Source organism: Thalassophryne amazonica, chromosome 3 (assembly GCF_902500255.1).
Source record: "Thalassophryne amazonica chromosome 3, fThaAma1.1, whole genome shotgun sequence".
Lineage (NCBI taxonomy): Eukaryota > Metazoa > Chordata > Actinopteri > Batrachoidiformes > Batrachoididae > Thalassophryne > Thalassophryne amazonica.
The window spans coordinates 26787203-26807058 of NC_047105.1; the positions used below are offsets into that span (position 1 = coordinate 26787203).

The 19856-nt window shown below is 47.0% G+C and overlaps 1 protein-coding gene across 1 annotated transcript in view; it reads left to right on the forward strand.

Moving 5' to 3' along the window:
* The window catches only part of ptprt (protein tyrosine phosphatase receptor type T), a 1196058-nt gene that overhangs the window by 234103 nt on the left and 942099 nt on the right, over nt 1–19856 (forward strand). Inside the window, exons 3-4 of the mRNA XM_034165958.1 lie at nt 18446–18606; nt 19292–19402. Of these exons, the coding sequence (XP_034021849.1) occupies nt 18446–18606; nt 19292–19402 (272 nt within the window). The remainder of the gene's footprint in view (nt 1–18445; nt 18607–19291; nt 19403–19856) is intronic.

Genomic DNA, 19856 nt, shown 5'->3' on the forward strand with positions numbered 1-19856 from the left:
GAAACTCCGTGTCATAGCTTATGCAAGCAGAGGGTTGTCCAGCAGTGAAGCAAGATATCCAGCCCATAAGCTCGAGTTTTTGGCTTTGAAATGGAGCGTAACTGAAAAGTTCCATGATTATTTGTATGGCTCCAGTTTCATTGTGGTCATGGACAATAACCCTTTGACCTACATATTGACTTCTGCTAAGCTTGATGCTGCTAGTCACAGGTGGCTTGCTGCGCTGCCCACTTATGATTTCAAACTGCAGTACAGGGCTGGTAGTCAGAATAGAGATGCTGATGCTCTTTCCAAACGCCCACATCCTGAGTCACCCGATCACTCCCAGAAGGGGTGGGATACGGTCCAGCAGTTCACCAAAGAGCATGTGGATGAGATTGGCAGCGCCACCATTGAACTCGCTCCAGATGTGGTAGCGGCTATTTGCCACAGTAGTATGCTGAGAACTCAAAGTCCTGATAGCTCACCCATAGACTGCATTACTTTGGTGGAAACAATGAGTATGTCCGCTACAGCTATACCAGACTCCTATGCCAATGAGTCACAAGGGTTGCCAGTTGTCCCATCACCGTCCTTGTCTGACATCAAGGAGAAGCAAAGATCTGACCTGGTTTTGAGAGAAGTTATCCACCAACTCGAAACTGGTGAGAAAGTTCCTCCCACAGTCAGAACTGCACTTCCAGACCTTCCTCTTCTGTTGCGTGAATTCAACCGCCTTGAGCTCCAAGACGAAATTTTGTACAGAAGGAGGCAGGATGGTGAACAGCAGATATTCCAGCTTGTGCTGCCTGAAGCTCTACGACCAGTGGTTCTTTCCAGCTTGCATGATGTCATGGGCCATATGGGAGTAGAGCGAATGCTTGATCTTGTCCGATCTCGGTTTTTCTGGCCCTGCATGTCTGCCGATGTCGAAACAAAGATCAAAACCTGTTACCGCTGCATATGGAGAAAAGCCCTACCAGAGTGAGCTGCACCATTGGTGAACATCCAGACGAATCGACCACTGGAACTGTTGTGCGTGGATTATCTATCGCTGGAACCCGATAAGAGCAATACCAAAGATATTCTGGTCCTCACAGACCATTTCACTAAATATGCCATGGCTTTTCCAACTGCCAATCAAAAGGCAAAGTCTGTCGCGAAATGTCTGTGGGAGAATTTCATTGTACATTATGGGTTCGCTGAGCGCCTGCATGCAGATCAAGGGCCTGACTTTGAGTCCCACCTGATCAAAGAACTTTGCACCATCTCTGGCATTAAAAAGTCCCACACTGTGCCATATCACCCTCGTGGCAACCCTGTTGAGAGGTTCAACAGGGCGCTTCTTGGGATGCTGGGTACCTTGGAGCCAGAGCAGAAGGCCAGGTGGAAGGAGTATGTTAAACCGCTCATTCATGCTTATAATTGTACACAAAATGAGACTACGGGCTACACTCCATATGAGCCAATGTTTGGCCGCTGTCCGAGACTTCCTGTTGACATTGCTTTCCACGTACCTGTCCGAGATTTACCATCCCGCTCACACTCTCAATATGTGCAGAATTACGTTCTCGGTTTACTGTTTACTCTGTGAGGCCTGAAACTGATCCATCTGGGAAAGTGCGCACCCTGCATCATGACTTTCTTCTTCCGTGTGGGTTTCTCCCTGAAAGCAAAGAATCTGACCTGCCAGTCACTACATCTGCACGTAGACCTCAAACCAGAAGTCTGCAGAAATTGGTTGAGGACCCGGAAGAGAGTCAGGATGAGGAAGAAGCAGCATGGGGTCCTTCAAAACTTCCGGCTCTACCAGCTGTGAAGTTTAGCGTCGAAGGAACTCTTCCTGCACTGTCCCGATTGTCCAATCCCTTCATTCTGCTGAGACACCTATAATCAATCCGGAGTCTGAGGTTGGTATAGGGCCTGAGGAGGATGTTCGTCGGTCTGTGTGGCAGCTCCAACCGCCCTCCATCTTCAGTATGCCACCTTAGAAAAACCCTTGATTTCAAGTCAAGTCAAGTCAAGTCAGCTTTATTGTCATTTCTACAATACATCACAGACATATTGAGAACTGAAATACCTGATCTCTGGACTCCCTGACCTCACAAAAGAAGGTATTTAAGAAATATAATAACAAAGTATAAATATCAAGTGTAGAGATCTAACAGCTGTTAAAAAAAAAAAAAAAAAAGTTGTAATAGTGTAATTGTAACAAAATTATACAAAAGGTAAATTGTAAACAAACAGATACTTGTAGTGCAAAGTGGCAGGACAACATTCAGCAGTAATGGATATGTGCAAATTCCATGACCAGAGCAAGAATATATACAGTTGTTGATCATTGTGCAGAGAGTATTGTATGTATAAAGTGCACTATCTTCACAGCAGCTTAGGTTAGGGAGGTTAGGGAATTGGCGGGAGTGGAAAGTGAAACAGTCCAGTTTGTGTTTATGTGTGAGTGGAGGGCAGCAGGGGGAAAGGGGGCAAAGCAGGGAGGGAGTTGAGTGTCCTGACAGCCTGGTGGAAAAAGCTGTCTCTCAGCCGGCTGGTCTTGGCCTGGAGACTGCGCAGTCTCCTCCCCGATGGCAGCAGGCTGAAGAGACTACGTAATGGATGAGTGGGGTCACTTACGATCCTAGTGGCTTTCCGGGTGAGGCGGGTGTTGTACAGTTCTTGGAGGGGTGGGAGAGAGGTGCCCGTGATCTTCTCCGCTGCTCTCACGATGCGTTGAAGGGACCTACGGCAAGTCGTTGTGCAGGCGCCGTACCACACCGTGATGCAGCATGACAGGACACTCTCGATCGTACCCCTGTAGAACATGCACATGATGTGTGGTGTTGCTCCGACTCTTCGAAGTTTGCGGAGAAAGTAGAGGCGTTGATGAGCCCTCTTGGCCAGTGATGCGGTGTTAGTGGTCCAGGAGAGATCCTCCGACACATGCACACCCAGGAACTTGGTGCTGCTCACCCTCTCCACAGCAGCACCATCGATGGTCAGAGGGGAGTGTTGGGTGTGCACTCTCCTGAAGTCCACAACAATCTCCTTCGTCTTCTGCATATTCAAAAGGAGATTGTTGTTCTTGCACCACATGGTCAGCCGGCTGATCTCGCTCCTGTAGTGGGTCTCGTCGTTGTTCCTGATGAGACCCACCACGGTTGTGTCATCCGCAAACTTGATGATGAGGTTTGAGCTGTGAAGTGGTGTGCAGTCGTGGGTCAGCAGTGTGAAGAGGAGTGGGCTCAGCACACATCCCTGGGGGGCCCCCGTGTTCAGAGTGATGGTGTGGGATGTGTTGCTGCCGACCCGCACTGCCTGAGGTCTCCCAGTCAGGAAGTCCAGCAGCCAGTTGCACAGTGAAGTGTTCAGACCCAGTTGGTCGAGTTTGATGACCAGCTGCTGAGGGATGATGGTGTTGAATGCTGAACTGAAATCAGTGAACAGCATCCTAACATATGAGTCTTTATTGTACAAGTGTGTGAGGACTGGATGGAGGACAGCACTGATGGCATCCTCTGTTGAGCGGTTGGACCGGTATGCAAACTGGAAGGGGTCTAGGGAGGGGGGGAGTGCAGACTTGATGTGTTTCATGACTAACCGTTCGAAGCACTTCATGATGATGGGGGTGAGTGCGACAGGACGGTAGTCGTTGAAGCTGGATGGTGTGGACTTCTTCGGCACCGGGATGATGATGGTGGCTTTGAGGCACGTGGGAACGACCGACTGGCGCAACGAGGTGTTAAAGATGTCCGAAAAGACATCTGCGAGTTCCCCCGCGCAATCCCTCAGTACGCGGCCAGCAATGTTGTCAGGACCAGATGCTTTCCGGGCATTGATCCTGCTGAATGTTCTCCTCACACTGTCTGCAGTCAGTGTGATCACCTGGTCACCCAGAGGGGGGGGGGGGGGGGGGGGGGGACGACTTGTGCGCCGGTGTGGTGTTAAGGGCCTCAAAGCGGGCGAAGAAGTTATTAAGGTCATTCAGCAGGGAGGTGGAGTTGCCGCAGGTCTGTGGCGGTGGCTTGTAGTCGGTCAAAGACTGCAGTCCTTGCCACATGCTGCGTGCGTCCCTGCTGTCGCTGAAGCGGTGGGCTATTCTCCTGAAGTACTCCTTCTTCGCCATCCTGATGCCGCGTGACAGGTTGGCTCTAGCTGTCCTCAGGCCAACTTGATCTCTCGCTTTGAAGGCCGCATTCCGGGCCTTCAAAAGCCTGTAGACTTCACCTGTCAGCCACGGCTTCTGGTTGGCTCGGATGGTGATGGTCTTTAAGACTGTTACATCATCCACACATTTGGAGATGTACGCTGTAACCGAGTCTGTGTACTCCTGGAGGTCGATGGTGGTGGAGTTGTGTAAGGCAGCTTGCTTGAACACCACCCAGTCTGTGGTGTTGAAGCAATCCTGGAGTGCCTCTACAGCTCCCTCTGGCCACACTCTGACCTGCTTCCGAACTGGTTTAACTACTTTCACCCGTGGTCTGTAAGCAGGCAGCAGCATGATGGTGATGTGGTCAGAGGCGCCAAGGTGAGGAAGGGGGAAAGCTTTGTAGGCTCCTCTCTGGAAGGTGTAAACATGGTCCAGAGTGTTGTTGCCCCGAGTTGGAAAGTCTATGTGTTGTTGTAGTTTGGGAAACACTGTCTTGGGGTTAGCCTGATTGAAATCCCCAGCCAAGATGAGGAAGGCATCTGGGTGGGCTGTCTGCTGCTCACTAATGTAGTGGTGCAGTTCGTTCAGTGCCTCCTTCCTGGTGTTATTGTTGGAGCTAGGGGGAATGTACACCGCAGCTATCATTACAGCACTGAATTCCCTCGGTAGGTAGAATGGCCGACACTTCACGATCATAAGCTCCACAAGCGGCAAGCAGAGTTTAGTAACCACCGCAGCGTCTCGACACCAAGCGTCATTGATGTAAACACAGAGCTCCCCCCCCTCGCGTTTTACCTCCTTCGATGAGGGCTCTGTCCACCCAGGTAGCAAGTTAGCCGCTCGAGCTGAATGGCGTGGTCCGCTACGTTGTTGTTAAGCCAAGTTTCCGTGGACACAAAAACACAACAGTCTCTCACACTCCTCTGGGTATTCCTCAGGGGCCGTATGTGGTCCAGTTTGTTGTCCAGGGAGCGAACGTTAGCCAGCACGATGGTGGGGATCGCCGGCTTATGTGGGCTAGCTGCTAACCTCGCTCGGATGCCTCCGCGCTTCCCCCTCTTCTGCTTCCTCTCACGCCGCTTGTGGTGCCTCCACTCTGGGCGAGGTGTAGGGGTGGGGGTCGTTGGTAGTCTGGGCCTCCGTAGCAGACCATAGCTCCATAGCATTTCTGTGACCACTGGGTGTAGATTGGAGATAAATGACGAGTTCCTGAGTAGAAACTCACGGCTGTATGTATGCCTCAGATGGTGTGAGACACGACCCAGTGAAGACGACGACGAAGACGAACAAAAACAAGGAAAAACTCCTGTGGTCTCGGGAGAGAGAGAAGCCGTAGTGTATGCACGCGCCGCCATGATTCAACTCAGCCGTGCAAGCTCTTTTTCACGGGTTAGCAGATGCTTTTGGTGAAGCTTTCACCGGGCCTGCATCCAATCATGTATGTCCTTGCGTTCATGTAGTTTGATCTGCACCTTCGAAACTTCCGGCTCTACCAACTGTGAAGTTTAGCGTCAAAGGAACTCTTCCTGCACAGTCAATACCCAGCACTGTTCCTGTTGAAGAATCTGAACCCTTGTGTCACTCACCTGTTGAAGAGGAAGTGTCTCTGTCATCTGAAGTTGTGGATCAATCAATGGCCATGGAAGAAGTTCTTCTGGAACAGGAAGATGAAGTGGAACAGGGATCTGCTCCTGAGCTGAGGCCATCTGAGGATTCTGAGCTAGGCGGCCCAGCAGAGACATCTCCTGACCCGATTGTCCAATCCCTTCATTCTGCTGAGACACCTATAATCATTCCGGAGTCTGAGGTTGGTATAGGGCCAGAGGAGGATGTTCGTCGGTCTGTGCGGCAGCTCCAACCGCCCTCCATCTTCAGTATGCCACCTTAGGAAAACCCTTGATTTTGGCCGTGCAAGCTCTTTTTCACGGGTTAGCAGATGCTTTTGGTGAAGCTTTCACCGGGCCTGCATCCAATCATGTATGTCCTCCCGTTCATGTAGTTTGATCTGCACCGGAGTTGCAGGGATTTAGGGGGAGGGGGGGGTGTAACCCAGGTTCCAAATCCTGTCTATTTCTCCTCTGCCTTTATCTATCTCTCTCCCTCTCTCTGTCTACATTCTCCATTCCGTTTGGTAATCTCGTGTTATTTATAATAGTAATAATAATAGTAATAATAATAGTAGTAGTAGTCAGTCTCATGGGGTTTGGAGATACGTCTCTCTGACCAATCAGGGATCACTGTTCCAGTGACGTCACAGGGCCACGTATGCAGCTGTGGCCAATTGAGAGTGCTTATTTACTCGCGGGTAGAGTGAATGGGGAAACGCTGTGAGGATCCTGGAGGGAGCAGAACTGCAGGTTAGTCTCGGTTATTTTAATTATCTAATTAAAATTGGCTTCCTGTTAATTCTAGAATAGAATTTAAAATTCTTCTTCTTACTTATAAGGTTTTGAATAATCAGGTCCCATCTTATCTTAGGGACCTCGTAGTACCATATCACCCCATTAGAACGCTTCGCTCTCAGACTGCAGGCTTACTTGTAGTTCCTAGGGTTTGTAAGAGTAGAATGGGAGGCAGAGCCTTTAGCTTTCAGGCTCCTCTCCTGTGGAACCAGCTCCCAATTCAGATCAGGGAGACAGACACCCTCTCTACTTTTAAGATTAGGCTTAAAACTTTCCTTTTTGCTAAAGCTTATAGTTAGGGCTGGATCAGGTGACCCTGAACCATCCCTTAGTTATGCTGCTATAGACGTAGACTGCTGGGGGATTCCCATGATGCACTGTTTCTTTCTCTTTTGCTCTGTATGCACCACTCTGCATTTAATCATTGGTGATCGATCTCTGCTCCCCTCCACAGCATGTCTTTTTCCCGGTTTTCTCCCTCAGCCCCAACCAGTCCCAGCAGAAGACTGCCCCTCCCTGAGCCTGGTTCTGCTGGAGGTTTCTTCCTGTTAAAAGGGAGTTTTTCCTTCCCACTGTAGCCAAGTGCTTGCTCACAGGGGGTCGTTTTGACCGTTGGGGTTTTACATAATTGTTGTATGGCCTTGCCTTACAATGTAGAGCGCCTTGGGGCAACTGTTTGTTGTGATTTGGCGCTATATAAAAAAATAATTGATTGATTGATTGATTAATCTTTGAAATTGCGTCGTAAAACTCATTGAACTCATGTTATAACCTTAGGAGCCTTCTACCACGACCTACGCTGGGTTACAAAACGTCTGCGTGAAGTATAAACTGCCAAAGGGGTGAGTGCTATTCTCCAGCTATGAGTGTTTGCTAACGTTAGCCTAGCCGCTACCCCATTCATTTGTATGGGGCATGAGTAGCCGGCAGTCGGGAGGCTGCATGTTATTTATTCATGTATTGACCCGTCTGTGCCAAAATGTATTTACTTGTATGTCTTGTTTAAATTATTTTAGGCACTAAGTACTTTATATTTGACTTTGAATGTGATTTTTGGCGTTGAATTAAATTGACTTTTGATTATTAGGAAAAGGTTTGCTGCATTTAAGCTAATTTATGTAACTAATATTTATTGGATCTTAAAATGTATTTGATAAATTATGAGTCATATTTGCATTGTAATTGAGTATATTTATAATGCTATTTTGCTGATTGTGTGTACACCGGATAGACTTGAACATTAGAAATACTAGTATTATTTGATTTTGACTAATTTGGAGAACGTTTGACTAAGACATGGGTCCTGTTTTAAGCAGGCCACGATTTTTGATGGCGAGCCAAAGGAGGAGCAGGCCACGAGCCTAAAGACTGCACTTTTCAAGTGTGAAGATACAGCCACTCTTGCCAGTCCGGTAGGGGGCTTCTTGCAGCCCACAAATTCATTCCACACACTCTGAGCATTGAGCCCACTGCTCCACCTCACATCATTTGCCCTACAGACTTTTGCACTGAACTCCTCCGGATATTTTTTTTTTCCATGCTCACTACAACCCCAGAGTGGGTTTGATGAACTTGGAGTGGGTGGGAAAATTTATTCTGTTGGGACTTTATCTCTCTCTGGATTTTGTTGTTGTTGTTGTTATCCACCATTTCCGAATCACAGTTACAGATCCGTCGAGAATTTAATTATTTCTGTCGTGCGTGCTTGTGAATGGCCATTCGAATTTAAGTGGTTGTTACATGTTCTGTTTGTCTTCTTGTTTGTTGACTTTGCATTTAAATGAAAAATATATGGTACCAACCAAGCTAAACTTCCAGTCTCTGTCAATATATATATATATATATATATATATATATATATATATATATATATATATATATATACGAGGTCTGTCCATAAAGTATCGTACCTTTTTATTTTTTTTTAACTATATTGATTTGATTCATATGTTTTCACGTCAGGCAAGCTTGAACCCTTGTGCGCATGCGTGAGTTTTTCCACGCCTTTCGGTGACGTCATTCGCCTGTGAGCACGCCTTGTGGAAGGAGTGGTCCCGCCCCGTCGTCGGATTTTCATTGTCTGGAAATGGCGGAATGATTTGGGTTTTTTTTCCATCAGAATTTTTTCAGAAGCTGTTAGAGACTGGCACCTGGAAACCATTCAAAAAATTTATCTGGCTTTCGGTGAAAATTTTACAGGCTTCACAGAGAATAAGGTGTGGTAGTATAGCTTTAAGGACCCCTTTAAGGACCTCAGTGCGCCGCGCTGCGAGCTGCGACGACACGGCACAAGCCACCGGACCATTTCTGAGCTTATAGCTCTGTGGATACGAGACCGTCGTGTGCTCTTTCTCTGGTTATCACAAGAGCTGGACATCAGCCATTTTCCGGCAGATTTCACTTTTAACAAGAGATTTTGTCATGGAAAGCCGCGTGGAGGCTTCGCGTGTCACGACCGATTCGCTTTGGAAGCGAGACAAAGGAACACCTCCGTTTCGGCGTGTCAGAGGACGAGTTTGGACATGTCTATCTCGGCTTTCAATGCTTACCAGTCCAGTAAGTATCAGTGAAATTGTGGAGAGCTGGACATGTTCCACCGACAGGCGTGGAAAAACTCACGCATGCGCACAAGGGTTCAAGCATGTCTGACGTGAAAACATATGAATCAAATCCATATAGTTATATAAAAAAATATAAAAAAAAATAAAAGGTACGATACTTTATGGACAGACCTCGTGTATATATATATATATATATATATATATATATATATATATATATATGTATGTATATATATAGACACATATACAGCTTGCATATATCATACGTATGTGCTACATAAATCCAGGTTTTGGAGCAACACATGCTGCCAAGCAACATCTTTTTCAGGGACGTCCCTGCTTATTTCAGCAAGACAATGCAAAGCCACATTCTGCACGTGTTACAACAGCGTGGCTTCGTAGTAAAAGAGTGTGGGTACTAGACTGTCCTGCCTGCAGTCCAGACCTGTTGCCCATTGAAAATGTGTGGCACATTATGAAGCAGAAAATACGACAACTGTTGAACAACTGAAGTAAATCACAGGTTCAAATCTCATGGGTGCCATGTATTTATTTTTCTTACAGCAGCTGCGCAATGTGGTTACACATGCTCCAGCTGCTTGCATTGTGTTCCCGGTGTGACACTGATTTTTCAGTGTGTTGACAGTGTTGCACAATCAGCCCAGTCTCACATTTTTTTCGTTCTCCCATCACGAAATGAGTCAGATTTTCATGACGCGTTTTTTTAACACACTATTAGTAACCCTACTCCTTCCCCCCGACCCCCCCCCCCCCCACTTCATTTTAATTTTGTGCAGCCATCACGGAATGTATTACAATAAATTTGTGCTGCAGTGGTGAAAATGAGGCGCTTTTCGTCACAATATCACAAACCAATAGATTAATGTATATTTCGTGCTGCTGAGTCACGACTTGCTGTGAGACTGGGTTGGCGCAGTCCATGTTGTGCTGAAGTATCACACCAGTGATGACTGACGCCGGCGTGCTGCCGCCCATCATTAGTTAATACGGTCTGTCTCATATATTGTCTGTTTTTTCTTTGTTTCCTTCTGGCAGATTTCTTTTTAGTTCCTTCTGTTTCTCCCTTCTTATATTATTTAAACATCATGTTCGAGTGCAGGCAGAGGGAGCGAGACGTGGAACATGCAATAGAGATGATGGTTTGCTTGTCCTTGCCCATTCTTACGTAGGAAGGCGTGTGTGTGTGTGTCTTAAACAGTGTGAGGTCCCATGTGTGCATTAGCTGCTTACGTGCCGAGTAACACTTTTCTTTTCTGCTTCTTTAAATAGACCAGAGCCACTCACTCAAATAGCAACACAACGAGTGACAGACATTAACGCAGGCTAATAGTTGTGTATTGAGTAAACATTCAGAAATGTGTGCTTTGACCCATTTATTAACATTTCATTAACCATGCATTAACAGTAATGATGTGTCAGTTATTATGTCTGTCACGATTACTGTATTGATTTATTGTGCAGTTTGCAGACATGATCACAATCCTTTTTCTGCTGCTTATTGAAGAGTGTTGCCAACATGATGTCAGAATTTACACTTAACGGAGTGGTTTTTGCAACCAGCACTGTAGCTGAAACATGTTGGGCGGGGGGGGGGGGGGGGGGGGATCACAGAGACATGTTTTTTTCAGAATCACAATCGAATTATTGACAAGTAAGTTCTCACATACAAGGAATATGATCTGGTGTCACTGGTGCATAAACAACAATATAAAGAAGAGAAATCAGAGATTTCTGATGTCCACCAATCTGGACCACCTCCAAAATGCAGTGGAGTCATCATGCCCAAATATGTATCTGTGATGAAAATTTGGTGAGAATCCGTGAAGTAGTTTTGACGTAATCCTTCACAGTTTATTTAAAGTGAAATCTTGATCCAAAATTCAGATTCGGATCCAGATCACCTCCAAAATTTAACAGATCATTCCATAGCCTAATATGTATCCGTGGTAAAAATTTCTTTAAAATCCGTGCAGTAGTTTTGATGTAATCCTGCTAACAGACAGACAGACAAATAAGGAAACTCCAATGATTTTATTACATCCTTGGCGGATGTAAAAATACTTCTGTAAGACGTAACTGGTGCATAAACAACAATAAAAAGAAAAGGAAAAAATACTTCTGTAAGAAGTAATGGGGGTCTCGAGCTCACGCTCCATCTGTCCCTCACTCACATTATTTATCAGTCTTGGTGCAGATAGAAAGAAGCTGTTTTTGTGTCTTGAGGTTTTAGCCATCTGCCAGAGGTGAGGGTGACAAAACATTTGTACCCTGGTTGAGAGGGATTGTCCACTATCTTCCTTGCTCACCTCAGGGCCCTGGAGTTGTACAGGTCCTGTAGGGATGGCAGACTGCAGTCGATCACCTTCTCTGCTGTGTGGATGATAGGCTGCAGTCTGCTTCTGTCATTAGTAGTGGCAGCAGCGTACCAGACGGTGATGAGGAGGTGATGGACTCAGTGATGGCATCAAGTCCATCATTGTTTTTGGCATGTTTAACTTCCTCAGCTGCCGCAGAAAGTACATCCTCTGTTGTGCTCTCTTGATGAGAGAGCTGAGCTTTTCAACTAATTTTTGGCCATATTGATATTGTTTCATCTACGTCAGATCACCAACATAGGTGGGGCTTAGGCTCTTCACACACACACACACACACACACACACACGCGCACACACACACACACACACACACACACGCAGAGCAACAGTGAAGCAGGTGAAGATAATATGTCATGACACCAACAGGTGTTTGTTCTGAAATACTGCATAATTCCATCCAGAAAGTTTGAAACATTATGTTGGTTTGAAGCTGCAGTACACAGATCCCACCACTGTTGGCATGTTTTGGATATTTGAACATGAATGAGCTGTGTTTTTTTTTAAGTTTTCATTCGCCCTTAGTTTGTCATTTTTGCCTGTGCCTGTGAATGTGTTTTGTTTGTTGTTTATATTTTATTTATTTAGCTCTTTTTAATATTTTTCCACATTTCAATTCCATCATCTAAATATTTTTTTCCATTAATGTGTAAATGTTATTAAAATTATATTAATAATGTTATTAAAACTTGGGCAGATGCAACATGTGTTATTGAAACTATGCATGAAGAGCTCCTGAAGGTGAGCTGTCCATGGTGCTGGTCCGACACCAGATTTTACTATAACTGGAGCGTTTGTTTGTCCAATATGAACACACACAGAATCAGGAACTACTTCTGTAGCTTCCCCCAGCCTTTGCCTTTTCCCACAACATTCTCTCTTGGACTCCCCTGATGCCTTCAGGGGCATATTTGCAGTCTAGCTGATTGAACATAGATGTGGATGCAAGAAATCGTGCAGAATGAATGAAAAGAAACATGGCACATATTTATTAGGATTGTGCAGACAGTAAACCCTGGGGGGACATGCAAACATGGAAGACAAAAGCTGAAGTAAACTTAAACTGAGTGAGCACAGTGAAAACATCACAATAAGAGCACCCCTATACAAATACCACGAGAGAATACAAAATGACACAGAGGGAAAATTCCCAGAAATACCTCAGAATAACCAAAACAGCAAACCTGAACTAGAGCCAGAATGTGACTCACTACATGTTCACTCCACTCCACTCGTCCTGTCTTCAAGCTGTGCAGGTGTGGTTTGTGGACATGAAGTGGTGCAACATATTACCACATCTACCGCCTCATGGACCTGCTACTGTTCGGATCTCGACTGGCAGCTGCACAGTCAGACCTGCCTGTGTCTCCTAAAATTAAACATCTGTCCACCACAGCAAGGTCTTACTGTTTGTGGGAGTACACCACACAACCATAAGGTCACCACTGATAGATTGTAGATTGCCTGTTGTGTAGCCAGAAATATTCAAGCTTGCGTTGGTCGTTGCACCTCCATGAAAATCGGCCCACCATGTTCAAACAGGACTATTAGAAAAAACATCACTCCATGCACTCAGACCTTGTATTATCTTCTCCCGCTATCTGCTGCACTCACACTTGCTTTCATTCTCCATTAATTCAGTACAGAGTGTGGATGACACACTCACACCTGTCTGATAGACTATCTCCGCTCTTCCACCAAACACTCATTCAGTCACTCTTAACTCTCAGTGCGGCTGATGGCATTCAGCCAAATGGAGGTGGTCGACCCATAAAAGCTCCATCCTGTGCCATAAAGCAGAGAGTAAAACCCACTTAAACCGCGAGTTGACAGAGGAAATGTGTTTTACGTCGTGGTCCTGAGCCTTCAGGGTGTGGACACATTAAGATGCTGATGAAGTGCATCAGTGAATTAAGCAGCTTAAGGTCTTTTTCTTTTTTTTTTGGTACACCGAGTGTCAGCTGAATAACATCAGACCAAACGACTGTTCGGCTCTAAAGTCACAGTGAAGGAAAAAAAGCCCTTTATCAGTCTGATCAGGGCAGTAGAGATGAAGTTATCTGAATCTACCTCATGGCGCGAATATCTGTATATATCACATATGGGAGCATGCACTGGTGCCATGTGTTGCCACATCCACCACATGATGGAACTACCTTGGGTCCTGGATGTCAACAACCCAGGCAGACAAGTGTTCTGTGCTCACTTCTTGAAAATAGGCATCTATCTGTTGCAGCCTGGAGAAACGTGGGTGCCCCCTTGACATACTCGAGCTACAAGGGTCCTCAACTTGAGGCAGGTTTCCATTACCCTCCCAATTTCACAAATTGAAGTAGAGAATTGAAAATATGTTTTGTGGAAACACGTATTTCATAACAAGTCTCAAATATTGCAAAAATGTTTATACACTCACATGAGGTGGTTATTCAGGTGATTTGATAAAGCCTTATTTTAAAAAATGGCAATGGAAACAGTTTTTCTGCTATTACAGGTCACATAACGTACAGTTTGTGATATTCATGGAAAGGATATCGAGTCATAATCAAGGGGAGGAGGGTTTCCAGTTTGATGGGTTCAGGGTTTCATCACTGCTTTTTGCAGATGATGTGCTCCTGTTGGCTTCATCAGCCTGTGACCTCCAGCACTTACTGGGTTGGTTCACAGCTGAGTGTGGAGTCGCTGGGATGAGGATCAGCACCTCTAAATCTGAGGCCGTGGTTCTCATCAGGAAACTGATGGATTGCTTAATCCAGGTAGGGAATGAGGTCTTGCCCCTAGTAAAGGAGTTCAAGCACCTCGGGAATGTCTTGCAATGTGTGACTGGCAGGGACGATATTGCATTCATTGTGCTGTACTGTTGTGATGAAAAGGGAGCTGAACCAAAAGACGAAGCTTCCAATCTCCTGGTCATTCTTTGCTCCTACCCCCCTCTTTGTTCCGAATCCTCATGCTCATAGGTCACGAGGGTTGGGGTCATGACCAAAAGAACTAGTTCGTGGTTACAATCAGCTGAAATAGGTTTACTTAGGAGGGTGGCTGGTGTCTCCTTTAGAGATACGGTAAGAAGCTTGGTCGTCTGTGGGGAGCTTGGAGTAGAGCCACTGCTCCTTCGTGTTGAAAGGATCAGGATTCAGGCATCTGGTAAAGACGCCTCCTGAGCACCTCCCTAGGGAGGTGTTCCAGGCCCATCCATCTGGGAGGAGACCCCGGGAAAGACCCACGACTAGGTGGAGAGATTATATCTCCACACTGGCCTGGGAACGCCTCGGGATCCCCCAGTCAGAGGTGGTCAATGTGGTCCGGGAAAGGGAAGTCTGGGCCCTCTACTGAAGCTGTTGCCCCCATGACCTGATCCCAGAAAAGCGGTTGAAGATGAGTGTGATGATGTACAGAGTCACATGACATTTTAAAACACACAACAAGGTACATGTGGATAGAGTCAGGTTGTTAAATGATATAAGTTGACATTGCTGCAATATTAGATTTAAACAAGACGACTTTCCCAGGTATTTCTTGATGAGCTACTCGTCGAAATCGCTGTTTTAGGTGCACAGGTCAAATCAATCCATGGTAGGACGTTTACTCACCATAGCTGGGCTTTCCCATCTCCTCAAATGACCCACGAATGCCATGAAAATTTGTCAGCAATGCCAGCGTTTTGAAACGGCTGATGTATATTTTTGTACAATGCCACAGCCCCTTGGAAGCTGCTACTATATCCGTGTGTGTCAGTTTGCTTGTTTGAATTTTACCAGGAAGTTCTTCTTCAGTCACCAGACTCCAGCTGCATAATGGGATAGCGTAGTGTAGTCCAACGGAATACTATGGAGCTAGTAGATCATCCATGTTCCATTCATCTGCTGCTCAATGCATAGTTAATATTTTGCCTACTGTAAAGTATGCATACACTGATGTAGCCTTCATCTTGATAGAGTACAGTTCAAGCCTGCATATTGTGTCTACTCAGCTTCTTGAGTGCTGGAATCAGGGCATGGATTGATTCCGCAAAGATCACAGCATCATCCATGATAACACATTCTCCCTCCGAACCCGTCACATTTTGACGCAAAAGTTTGTTTTCACTGAATATCAATACGTGACAAGTTGGGGGGCCAATTTGTGTCACTATGTGATGAATTGGGGATATCCAACTGATCATGTGGTGATACAAAGGGGCATTGATTGATCATCAAAAAGCTGTGACTGAGAATGTGTCCACAGTTGCAAACCTTTATATTCATAATCTTGACATAGTAGAGATCTGTAAATATTTTGGATTTTTTTTTGTACCAGAGTTGCTTAAATGGACATTTTGTCACTTACTCAAATTCACATTAGTACCTTCATGTACGTTCAGAAATCTGGTTTTTATATTTGAATGTGTTGCGACAGTGAGACGTCGAGGGGGGTGATCGGGAAGCACAGCCTCCCCGATCTGAACCCGAGTGGTGTTCAGTTGTTGGACTTCTGTGCTAGTCACAGTTTGTCCATCATGAACACCATGTTCGAGCACAAGTGTGTCCATAAGTGCACGTGGCACCAGGACACCCTGAGCTGGAGGTCGATGATCGACTTTGTAGTTGTATCATCTGACCTTCGGCCACGTGTCTCGGACACTCGAGTGAAAAGAAGGGCAGAGCTGTCGACTGATCACCACCTGGTGGTGAGTTGGATCCGCTGGGAGGGTAGGAAGCCGGTCAGACCTGGCAGGCCCAAACGTATCGTGAGGGTCTGCTGGGAACGACTGGCGGAACCCTCTGTCAGCGAGGCCTTCAACTCCCACCTCCGGGAGAGCTTCTCCCAGATCCCGGGGGAGGTTGGAGACATGGAGTCTGAGTGGACCATGTTCTCCACCTCCATTGTCGATGCGGCTGCTCGTAGCTGTGGTCACAAGGTCTCTGGTGCCTGTCGCGGTGGCAATCCCCGAACCCGGTGGTAGACACCGGAAGTAAGGGATGCTGTCAAGCTGAAGAAGGAGTCCTACTTATCTTTGTTGGTAGGTGGGATCCCAGAGGCAGCTGACGGGTACCGGCAGGCCAAGCGTACCGCAGCCCGTGCGGTCGCAGAGGCAAAAACTCGGTCTGGGAGGAGTTCGGGGAGGCTATGGAGGAGGACTATCGGTCGGCCTCGAAGGATTCTGGCAAACTGTCCGACGCCTCAGAGGCGGAAGCAGCTCTCCACCAGCACTGTTTACGGTGTGGGTGGGGAGCTGTTGACCCTGACTGCGATGTTGTCGGGCGGTGGAAGGAGTACTTCGAGGACCTCCTCAATCCCATCGTCACATCTTCCGAAGAGGAAGCAGAGGACTGGGGGCTCAGAGGCGGACTCATCCATTACCAGGCCGAAGTCACCGAGGTGTTAGAAAGCTCCTTGGTGGCAAGGCCCCTGGGGTGGATGAAATCCGTCCTGAGTACCTTAAGTCTCTGGATGTTGTGGGGCTGTCTTGGCTGACACGCCTCTGCAACATTGCGTGGCGATCGGGGACAGTGCCTCTGGATTGGCAGACCGGGGTGGTTGTCCCTCTGTTTAAGAAGGGGGACCGGAGGGTGTGTTCCAACTATAAGGGGATCACACTCCTCAGCCTCCCTGGTAAGGTCTATTCCAGAGTACTGGAGAGGAGAATTCGACCGATGGTCGAACCTCGGATTCAGGAGGAGCAGTGTGGTTTTCGTCCTGGTCGCAGCACACTGGACCAGCTCTACACGCTCCATCGGGTGCTCGAGGGTTCATGGGAGTTCACCCAACCAGTCCACATGTGTTTTGTGGATCTGGAGAAGGCGTTCGACTGTGTCCCTCGGGGCGCCCTGTGGGGAGTGCTCCGGGAGTACGGGGTCCGGGGTCCTTTGCTAAGGGCTATCTGGTCCCTGTACGACCGCAGCAGGAGCTTGGTTCGCATTGCCGGTAGTAAGTCAGACCTGTTTCCAGTGCACGTTGGCCTCCGCCAGGGCTGCCCTTTGTCACCGGTTCTGTTCATTATTTTTATGGACAGAATTTCTAGGCGCAGCCAGGGTGTAGAGGGGGTCTGGTTTGGGAACCACAGAATCTCGTCTCTGCTGTTTGCGGATGATGTGGTTCTGTTGGCTTCGTCAAATCAGGACCTTCAGCATGCACTGGGGCGGTTTGCAGCCGAGTGTGAAGCGTCCAGGATGAAAATCAGCACCTCCAAATCCAAGGCCATGGTTCTCGACCGGAAAAAGGTGCTTTGCCCTCTTCAGGTCGGTGGAGTGTCCTTGCCTCAAGTGGAGGTGTTTAAGTATCTCGGGATTTTGTTCACGAGTGAGGGACGGATGGAGCGTGAGATTGATAGACGGATCAGTGCAGCATCTGCGGTGATGCAGTCGCTGTATCGGACCGTCGTTGTGAAGAGAGAGCTGAGTAGGGGGGCAAAGCTCTCGATTTACCGATCGATCTACGTTCCGATCCTCACCTATGGTCATGAGATTTGGCTCATGACCGAAAGAATGAGATCGCGAGTACAAGCGGCCGAGATGAGTTTCCTCCGCAGGGTAGCTGGGCGCTCCCTTAGAGAAAGGGTGAGGAGCTCGGTCACTCGGGAGGAGCTCGGAGTCGAGCCGCTGCTCCTCCACATCGAAAGGAGTCAGTTGAGGTGGCTCGGGCATCTTTTCCGGATGCCCCCTGGACGCCTCGCTGGAGAGGTGTTCCGCGCACATCCCACTGGGAGGAGGCCCCGGGGAAGACCCAGGACACGCTGGAGGGATTACATCTCTCGGCTGGCTTGGGAATGCCTTGGGGTTCCCGCAGAGGAGCTGGGGGAGGTGTGTGTGGATCGGGAGGTCTGGGCGGCTTTGCTTGAGCTGCTGCCCCCACGACCCAACTCCGGATAAAGCGGAGGAAAATGGATGGATGGATGGATGGATGGATCTGTTGCTTTTGTTCGCTTCTTCTTCCATAGTGATGCTCGTATTTTAACGTGTCCTAACCTGCTTCCTGCCTTTGTTTGCATAGGTTCATTTATGGTGGTGAACGCGTCTGGACGGGCGTCGGGGCAGAAGGCTCACCTGTACATGCCCACCTTGAAGGAGAACGACACTCACTGCATCGACTTCCTCTACTCTCTGTCCAGTCGGGATGGCGCCAGCCCAGGAACACTCAATGTTTACATCAAGGTGTGTTTGGTGATCCAGTGGATTATTTGATGGGCTGAACAAGAAGGGTGGGCGCGTGGTGCACTGCGGACGTCGATGTCAAATTTTTCTGTCACCATTTGATATGACAGTAACTAAATTGAACAGACGAGTCTGTTGAGGGGGAAAAAGGTATTTGTAATGAATCTAAAAACAAAAATGCTATACAAACTATTAAAAACTAGAAACTCTAAGGACGGTCACTCATTGCCGATTTGTGATGCCTGACTGTCTACCGTTTTTGATGCAAAAAATAATCTGATCCCCAATTGTACCTTGACATTTGGTGTGAGAGGTGGTGAAAGTAGCTTTACATTTTAAAACATCAATTTTAAAATTTGTAACATCAGGATATATTGTGATCCCAAACCGTGACCAGTTATATAGTGGGAGTTGTACTACTCTGGTGTATTCAACAATACAGCAGTCATTCTTGGTGTTCTTGGTAACACTTATTTGTAGTCATAAAATAGTAGTTAATACAAATTTTGCCTGTTATTTTAATAAATGGGTTCCAATTTCCTCCGTTTTGGAATCGGGATTCAAATTAGGTTCAAAAATTTGCAATGTGAGACCACCCTTGCAGTATATCACGTTTGATGTTTTCCTTGTTCTGTTTCCAGTAAATGTCTTATTTCTTGTTTTTGACTTGCTGACCCCCCCACAGGTGAATGGGGGTGCTCAGGGTAACCCTGTATGGAACGCCTCTGACACGGTTACTGAAGGCTGGGTGAAAGCTGAATTAGCAATTTCTACATTCTGGCCAAACTCCTATCAGGTAACACACACTGTCTTTTACATATGTATGTATATGTTATGTTAAAATAAGAGATACAGACAAATCAGCACATTTTAGTCACATAGAGCTGAAGAAGAATGAGTGCCAGAGAAAAGCCAGGTCCAAAAATACCCTCCTAATATCATATATGGGATTAAAGTTGTGATTTAGGGCCTATAGGGGGCAGATTTGCTCTAAGACAGATCAGGCTAGGTGAGGTCAGATCAGGTGTGGGGGCAGGCACTCATGTCACAGCAAAAATAAAGGGAAAGAGCCAAGTGGTAGGGCAAAGGGAAGGTATTGCGGTTGGACCCGCAATACAGACTCCCAGACTTGACTTGGGTGTAAGAGAAAGCGTGGTCTTTATTTCAGCATCAGGTTCGGTACACATGTAATCAGTCAGAGAGGCAGAGGTACAAGAAGGGTCAGGCTGAGACGCAGTCATAAACGAGCA